Source organism: Aythya fuligula, chromosome 7, assembly GCF_009819795.1.
Source record: "Aythya fuligula isolate bAytFul2 chromosome 7, bAytFul2.pri, whole genome shotgun sequence".
Lineage (NCBI taxonomy): Eukaryota > Metazoa > Chordata > Aves > Anseriformes > Anatidae > Aythya > Aythya fuligula.
The window spans coordinates 20715985-20725539 of record NC_045565.1 but is presented as its reverse complement, the minus strand read 5'-3'; the positions used below and the strand labels follow the sequence as shown (position 1 = coordinate 20725539).

General features: G+C 44.7%; 1 protein-coding gene across 1 annotated transcript; it reads left to right on the top strand.

Annotated features, from left to right (window-relative positions):
- Nucleotides 1-8530: 8530 nt before the first annotated feature.
- FGFBP3 (fibroblast growth factor binding protein 3) lies at nt 8531-9058 on the top strand. Its single transcript, XM_032191184.1, has one exon. The coding sequence runs from the start codon at nt 8531-8533 to the stop codon at nt 9056-9058; it is 528 nt and encodes a 175-aa protein (XP_032047075.1).
- The last annotated feature ends 497 nt before the right edge of the window (nt 9059-9555 follow it).

Below are 9555 nucleotides of genomic sequence, written 5' to 3'. Positions count from 1 at the left end.
TTCTGGGGTAAAATTACTGCTAGTGAAAAACAAAAGACATTCTGATCCATAGCCCAAGAAGAATTCAAAGAAGGGCTTGCATCGCCTTTCATGAGTGATAGCTCCTATTAATGTTTTGGTGGATTTGTTTTCTTGCTTTTCTCACAGCTTCTCCCCAAAAGGTATGCTGTAACAGTTTTGTGCCAGTTCTTGAATGAAAGTTACCCTGACATCTTTTTTTTACAGCTATTCCACTAAAATTTGAATCCTCTGGCTGCAACAGAGCTCCTCCATCCAAAACCTGTGAATAAGAATTGTATTTAAGCAGGTGCTGAAAGAAAAAAAAGCATCACACTGTTTAAATGCTGTCAACAAAGATATGCTGATGTACTACATACAAGCAAATGGATCCCTAGCAAATCCCCCATGAAGATGCTCCCTAATGCTCATCACGATGGTTTCAGCAACCAAACAATCACACAACTGAAGAACACTGGTAACATCCTGGTGGCCAGTCTCCTTGACACACAAGTCACATGCCACATGTATGTCAGAGCTGAGAGGAAAAGCTGTGGAAGAGTTCACAGGCAGGACACGAGCACCCTCCTGCAGAACAAGACTGACCTTGCTGCAGCCTGGGGCACGTCACTTCATTTGCAGCCATACTTGCTGATTCGCTTCTGCAACCAGCAGTGATCCTGGCTCTCCAGCAAAGCCTGTGCAAGAAAAGGTCTGCTAACAGTCCCAAGACAGGAACTGTACTTGGGGTATGTGAGAGCTGCACACCTGGAAGCTCAGGGCTGACACCCAAGAACCGGCATTTCATACATATCACCAGTCTTCATGCTAAAACAGCCTTTAATCATAAGTGACTTTTAATGCTCAATAAGAAAGACTGCACAAAGAATAAACCCACAACCAGAAGAAAATAACATTCACCAAATAAATATTTAGGACATTGCAAGTTTGCAGAGCTACAGCTGGAAGCTTTATATTGCTGCAGCAAAAAGTCCCTTCCTACTTTATTACCTCACTAGAAAGAGATCCAATTCTAAAGTGTCTCATTTCTCACTGCTATCTATTCTTCCAGATGATCAGCAAAGGCGAGACGATTTGGGTGAGACTGGAGGTGTCACAGTATGTGCACTATTTTCCAATGGCATTGAAATATCCTGACAGCGTGAGTTCTAAAGACCAGGCTCAAGATTAGGTAAGCACTTTCAGATTAGCAAATTTCAAATCAACAAAGGTCACTAGTGGACGATGTGTTTGTGCTCTGGCACTGTTTCAAAATTATTTGAGGAAGAACAATGACAGATTTCATCCCCACAGACAGCATTTTATCCTTCTGTACAGCTTTGTTTGTGACATATCTTTAGAAGCTTGGCACAAGGCAATAAAATCTATTTCTGTGCCTATAATACACCAGACCCCATTGTTACAAAGGTATTGCAATATACAGAGGTAGAACTTTCACAACAGGGAAGCTTAAATTATATATATGATTAAATCATTTTTCTTTGGTATAAGCAAAGGCAATTAAGTGAAAACATCGTAATAAAAGACAAAAATCTGAAAAGTACAGAAACTTTGCTCCAGCTCTGTCTATTCCACGTTAATAGCTTTTGATGAGTCTTCTGGATAGGGAAATTGCAGAAACGCTCACAGTGCAGGCAAAGAATACGAACTGGTTCTTCATCCTTCACCCTTTTCTTGTTCCATTCTGCTGTTTGCCATTTCTCAAAAATAATTTTCCAAAATATTTGTAAATTAATGTTTTTAAATGCATCTGCCTTGGTGCTGCAGCCAGACTGCCTCAGACCGGTAACTGCTCATACTCCTGAGCTGATAGATGGGACTGGTACAGCAGCTGGGGCTGGGATGTGCCCATGGATCTGACAAGCATTTCTGTACCCTGACTGGTGTCTGCAGGCAGGGAAAGAATGGCTTCCGCAGTTTCAAGCAGATTATTTCTGCCATTTGGCACAGATGGAAAGACTTCCAGAGCTTTCCTAATAGAAATTAAATTTTCTTCTAAACATATGTTTCATAGAAAGATCCGGATTTACTTTTATATCTTCTCTTCCACAAAAAAAATAACTTTCATAATGATTCAAGCAAGGGATAATGAATGAAAGTACACCATCTGAATGATTAATGAGGTGATTATTTAGCATTCAAGCAAGATGCCTTTGACTACCATTATCTAATTTTAAACCATACAGGTGCCATGGTGGATCACTTGACTTCATTTTTACCAGAACACAGGCACTCCCAGGCTCAGCTCTGGCATTTTTTTCAACTTTGTTTTCACTGGATGTTAATCATACTTATATTTAATATAATCTCTTCACTCTAAGAAAGGTGACAGCTGCACTTTAATTTGATTTTGTTTCTGACTTCAGCTTGGAAAATATGGTGAGAATTGAAAAGTCAGTCTGGCTTAAGAAACACTAAAGGGGTTGCAACATTTCTGTTCCCAAAGGGCCTTTCCACAGCAGGGATAAAAAAAATGTCACTACTATTTAGTAAAGTTTTTCTTTAAAGGAAAAAAAGCTGGATTTTACCACTGAAATATATGACTTGCCCATTGGCAGTTGCAGTACCAAATTACTTGTGAGAGAATGACATGCTACCTGCGAATAAGTTTGCTTCCTGAACAGTTTTCCCTTTTTTGTATTCTTTTTCCCAGGACATCCAAGCTTTACTTACGCAAACACTTGGAGAAGGAATTTCATACTCACCTTCTGTTTGAAAACCAACTATAAAAGTGTTATTTTTATGCTGGGACTTGCATGTCATCCAGTCAGCAGACAAGTTATACTTGAAAATCTTTGAAAAGAATGAAAAGGCTAGGTGATTTGTTAAATGGCACTTTAAGGACTTGCCATTTTCTTCCAGTATGAAACATATTCTCAGCTGCTACCAGCTGAGTAGCTGAGTTGGCTGACAGTCTCAGCCAACATCACTGAAGCTCTACTAGTTTAAATGCAGTACCCAGAGATGACGCTCTCACATCTGAGAAATTGCTCTCGTGGTATCCTAGGCTTCTGGCAAAGTAGATAACTCCAAGGATTTTACTTCATTCCAAGTGTGACCAGTCTGAGGACTAACTAGGTGGTACATACATTGATTCCTAGTGATGCATCAGGAATTTTATAGTTCTCACTAGAAGCCACATCAGATTAAAGGCATAGTTATTTGCAGAAATGGGAAACCCAGAAGTGACACTACCCATTAGCTAGGTAGCATCTTGACACAGATTGAGTCATGCCCACCTGATTTCACCTTTACGAAATCTAAGCAGCACACAGATGACACTGAAGGGTTTGATACAAAGACTTTGGAGATCACTAAGAGAAGGATTCATCTTGATTTGTGTTCTACGTCTATAATAAAGAGGTATTTACTTGTAGGTCAGTTGTCAGGGGAGATCTAGGACAAGCAATCAAATGGTGTCTAGAGCAATTTACTGAATGAAGCGAAGATACCTACTTCAGGATGAGAAACTCCCAAGACTGACTACCTGAAGGGAAAAACAGTGATGCAGGTTAGAAACATGGGACAATGTAATCCAGTTTTGCACACCTATTGACATTTTTGCTGTTGATAAAGCAGAATTAATCAGTTAGAAATCATACTGAAAAAATATGACAAGGTAATTACTACCTATGCACAGCTGGATTTATCCTTTATTTGATGATCAATCTTAAAAGTCTCTCTAATATTCCATGTAGATTTTGGGAAATAAAAATCAAAGTGCAAAGAACTATCAGTTTTACAAAGTAATTTGAATAAATGCATAAAATAAGAAAGCACAGGGAGTTCACTAATGACTGAATCAGTAATATAGTCACCAGAGGCGTTATCATGGAAAATGTTCTTGGTATGCATTTCTTAACAGAGGGAGGCAGATAGCTAACAGAGCTGGGGTTCAAGACAGCAAACCAGTAATTAGATATTTGTCTCTTATGTTTCGGATTAATAGTAGAATATTAGTGCTGTCAAGCTCAATTGTGCTAATAAATTGATAATGGTAATTAATAACCATATTTTCACTCTAAGCAAGCACATCATGTAGTCCATTACCCTGTGCTTCCAAACTACAAATTACAGTAGTATCAGACTGATAATGTCTCCTTGGTGTGCTGCCAGCCTTCAGTCTAAAGCTTTTTAAGAGCTTAAAAGAGAGAACAGCTGTGCTATCATAACCCAGAAAGCTTTCCATTACAACAGCTCCCACTATTAAGCCTTTTACACCCACAGCAATAGTTCAAACAAATATTCTGCATAGCTAGGTGGACCTCCAAAAAACTATAAGCATTTCAGGAAACACTCATTGTAGTATGGCTTCAGCAAAACAGTTTTTCCTCACCAGCATTGCATTCTGGCTTGGGCTACAAGATTTCAGAGGCAGAAGACCAACTCTGGGCAAGGGATACCAGGTGTCATAATGAACAAAAAGACTCTTTGTGGCATATTACTCCAGAATCAAGGAAAAATATTTTGCAAACTATTCTTGAAGCAAACACTTAGTAAACAGGACACACATTTGTATCAAACTAAAATATACCTTTTCAGAAACAGTGGCCAATATAGCATCAAGGCAAATACACCAGCAAGAACATACAAAAACAGCTGAGCAGTGTGCAGTGGGTTCTTCTCCTTTTAAGCACGTCTGTCCTTGATGTTTCCTTGTTAGTTGTATTTTTTTTTTTAATTCTTATTTTATTCATATTACAGTTCTATTAAACACTATCGAACTGTTTTAATTTTGTAATACAAGAGCAGTTGACATGGACTTCTATCGCCTGCGTATTCCTGCTCCATAAAACTCACTAATTTATAGTACAGGGCCAACTCCATTTTTTGCTAGTGCATAATATACCAGCATTCTCCCATTGCTTCAGTTCTTTAGGTAAAACCACACTATAAACATCAAAAACACACCATTCTACAGTCGAGGTGGTTGGGTGTTTTTTTTTGTTTGTTTGTTTTTTGAGGTGAGAAAGGCAGAAGTCATGTATCTAGAAGATGGGGTTTTCTTTCATAATTATCTCTTAATGTTTACTCTTCCTTGTAATAGCCTTCAAATCAGCTCACATCGTGGAAAACCAGTCTCCAGCCTTCAGGTTGTTGGCAGTTCAGTAAAAGGATTAAGCTCTGAATAAACCAAAAGTCTTACTCCAGTTTCAGCTGTTGTACTCTACTGTGATGACAGAGAACGTTATCCATGATGTCCTGCATCATTTTAGCTCTTCGTCCCCCCCTTTTTATTCTTGAATTCTTCTCATTTAAATGATGAAAATAAATATTTTTTTCATAGCACATCTCTGACACACTGTGAAAGATGCCAAAGAAATGGTCTCCAGATGTATTTAAGTTAGAAAAGCCACTTGATATTTCTAGAAACATTCAGATTTTTTTTTTCCCCAAAAATAAACTGCTAAATTTAAGAAGGCAACTAATTTTTATTCTATAGCACTTGTATGGGTTCTTGACTTACAGTGTATATATATCTGTATGTTGCTACAACGAGTGCATTTTCTGCTTCTTTAAATGAATACAAGAATGACCAGATATAAATTCTTTGAAAAAAAATGTGCTTTTTTCTTTTTTGGCATTCAAATGAAGCCCTCTGTTAAGCAGTACTAGAAATCAATTACTTCTGTGACTTCCTTCACTATTAGAGGGCAGAATGATTTACTTTGAACCAACTTAAATAATGGAGAAGGCAAAGCTGAAGGTCACCCTTTCACATGACTTCAATTTTTGATCAGCTGAAAGCCTGGAGCAGTAGAGGTGTTTTAGCAGACCTCATATCGAGCTCAACAAGGGGCGTTGCCAATGCATGTGTCAGTCCACTAACTGTGGAATGAAGAATGAAGGTAGGACACATACATTTAAAAAAAAACAAACAAAAAGACTTCACTTTTTTTGGAGAGGAAAACTTACAGTAAGCACGATAACCTTCACTTTCATATAACCAAAAAAGAAGCATCCTCAAAGGCAGATTAAAAAAAATGAAATGGGTAGGGCTATAATGAGAAAAATCATATGCTTTGAAAAATTGCAATGTAGTTATATCTCTTATCAAAAGTACAACAAAGTCTGAGGAGAATGTCAAAGCAAGGAGGGAACGTATAGGATGCAGAGAACAAACCAACTGCTCTGCAGCAATGGAAGCACTACGAAGAACAACAAACCATAAATATTTGTTTGAAAAAACAAAGCATTGGTTTGTTGAATGACTCAGATGAGATTGTGAGAAGACCTGCAGGGAGTGAGAGACAAAAGATGGTAAAAACGTGGAACACCTTTGTTCAGGCAAATGAACTGGGGGCAACACCACATTCCTCAATTTCTTCATGAAGAAATCCCAGAATCTGTCTCTTTGTGGCTGTTCAGCCACCATTTCTTATCTTTTATACTATGCAGAGCTGGGCTTGCCCTGAACAGAACCAGGTATTTGAGAAGACCAGTCTACCTCATTGTAGCCAATGTTTATTACCACATTAAATATTATTTTATTCTCTTGAGCCAGTAGTAAAAAAAAAAAAAATATTAAAAACTGATAGTTCAGACAAGTAGGTTAAATACAGCTATGTTAATATTGTATATTTAGGTTGATGAATCATCACCATTCTTTATACCACCCACTTTTCTGAAAAAAATGCACCAGTAAAACATTCATTAAAATACAGTAACATTTCCCTCCAAATGTGATAAGCCTAAGAGAACCTGCCTTAAGTGATCTTAAACAGGCAACTCCATTTCACCATTGCACAAATGTGTACAAGAATGCAGGAAGCAGACAAGATGCTCGGTGAAATAGTATGTAGTGATTACAGGTGGCCAGACCTTAATCTGAATGCAACACTGGGGTTTGGTGGACTAATAAGCTAAGGCACATGATCTCTCTTATGCTCACTGGAGCCACAGAGGGTCTTACAAGTCACAATGCACTTCATTATGGTGCTTCCACATCCCTAGGTTAGATGCCAAGATCCCTCCTGCAGCCATAGGAAGTCCACAGTACCCATGAAAGGGATTTACACGATCCAGCATTCCAGCTGGAGAGCCACACACAGCTAACAGCCAGCTCAGCCTTGTCCTTGAGAAGTAGTTAAGTACTTAACTCCAGGACAGAAGGAGGTACCTGTTTCTACTTCAGATTCTTGGTCACAAAACCTCTCCTATGGCTTGTTGCCCAGGCTCTGTTTCCTTCTCATGACACTCTGCCTCTCATCCAACTAAGCACCCACTCCATTGTGGCTGCAGTCACAGATGTCTCCCCAAAAGATACCTACTGTAACCGTGGGGGATGTTTAAAAAAGTCACCGTAAAGGCGAAGTGACAGGAATAAAGCCGAAAGCAGGCGTCCCACTCCCAGGCAGTCTTCATTACCGCAACACGTTTCAGCCTTCTGCTCTGCCAACAACGGGTGCCGCGCGGAGCCGAGCCGCTGGGTGTCCCCCTCGGGCCTCAGGAGCCGTCGGGGGCTGCGGGCACAGTTGGGACGGGGCCGGGCTCCGCGTAAATCCGCCTGCTCCGGGACAGCCGCAGTGCTGTCGCGGCGCGACATATCGCCACGCCGACATACGCAGGGATGCGTGGGTCTATGCGCAGCCAGTAGTGATCCTTTCACGAGCTGGCAGCCCGGAGATCTCTTGTAAGTGCCTTAGACAAGGAGCATCCCCATCGTGCGGTGCCGTGCAGGGCCGAGCTCTTTGCCGACAGCGGGCTGCGGGCTCGTCCTGATCTTAGGGAGAGGGTCGGAATGGGAAATCGGAGTTTGGAGCAGATGCGAAGGGTACATCACTCAGAAACCTAAGCACGTGGGGACTTTAAGAGCTTAATTCCGACCAGAGGTTTCTAAAAGCGGTGGCTGATCTTGCATCCCTAAGCATGCGCTAACACCAAGCTCATGCCCCCATTAGAATCCTGCCTCCACCTTAAAAAAAAAAAAAAAAAAAAAAAAGCAACCACCCCAAAATTACCCACACCGGTATCTACCTTCTGAAGTGAGAACCCTTTTCCCTTTACCCCGATTCTAACCCCATGAACTCCAAAGGAGAAAACAGAAGTCCCTTTCCGGAGCGAGGCTGCCGACAGAGCCACCATTATCGGGCCGGTTCCCCCGCTCCCCCCGAGGCCAGCCCCGTCTGCGGCTTCCCCGAACAAGGCGGGGGGATGCCAAGCCCCCCCCCCCCTTCCTCCCTCCCTCCGGTGCCGCCAGGGCACGGAGCGCCCCGCGGGGTGCGGCCGGGGTGAGGAACACCCAGCGCTGTGCCCCACACCGGGGAGGGGCGTCGGTGGGGGCAGCCCCCGGCCGTTGATAAGCCCCGGGCCGGCCCCGCCGCCGCACACGCCGGGGCCGGGCACCTGCAGGCTGCGGCCGCACACCGTGAGTTGCGGCGGGGGACTAAGGGGGGGTGGAGCAGCAGGGAAACCCGGGGAAGGAGGGAGGGAATGGGGCAGCGGCGGCTTCGTGCGGAGCTGGCTTTGCCTTCCCACAGGCACCGGAGGAGGCTCCCGCGGCGCCGAGGAGATGCGGCGGCCCCTGGCGCTGCTGGCCCCGTTGGCCCTGCTGGCCGCGCTGGGGGCGGCGGGCGGCGGCCCGGGCGAGGTGGCGCAGACGGGGCGCTTCTCCACGCCGGAGCGGCACCGCTGCCAGTGGGAGCTGCGCTGGGCGGCGGGGGCCAGCGAGCTGCGCCTTAGCTGCCGGCCGCCGGCGGGCGGCGGGGCGGCGCGGAGCTGCGTGTACCGGGGGGAGCCCCGCCGCTGCCCCGCCTACGGCGCCCGCAGCCGCCGCTACTGGCGGCAGGTCATAGCCCACCTGCGCCGCCGCCGCCGGCCCTGCGCCGAGGGCGCCCCACTCGGCCCTCGCCAATGCGGCCCCGGCCGGGCGCCCCCCGAGGCACAGCTGCGGCTGCTGCTGCCCAGCCCCGGCCACGACCCCGGCCCCACGCCGCCGCCCCCAGCCTCCGCCGAGCCCCCCGAGCGCCTGGTGGAGACCTACTGCGCCCAGCGGTGGCACTCGCTCTGCAGCTTCTTCGTCGGCTTCTGGCAGGGCTGAGCCGCCGGCCCGCACTTGTCTGAGGCCACCTCTCCCCCTTTGGCCTTTTTTTTTTCCCCCCCCTCCCCTAATAAAAAGCTGACTTTTTCGTACCACTCTCGAAGCTCGCCTCTTTTCTCCCTGGAGCCCTGCAGAGCCTGCTGGTGCTGAGGGGCACCTGCCAGCCAAGCACCTGAGGAGGTGAGGGCAGCCAGGGACCATCCTTGTGGCTTAGGACATCAATGTTTCCTGACTTAAATTGCCACCAGAACAGCTGTTCCCTCCCCACAGAACAATTTCTGTAACAGGGTAAAGTTGCACTGAAATTGACCAACTAGAAAACTAGACATTTAAACCAAAATAAAGATAGTAAGTAGTCCTAGGAAAGCTTCCTCTCTTACACAAATTTCACAAGTTAGCCCAATCCTGTTTCCACAGAGTAGATGAAGGCAAAGAGCAAATGTTAACATGAATGGTGAGGGTTAGGTGAGGAAACAGCTGTGAAGAGACAGAGAAGC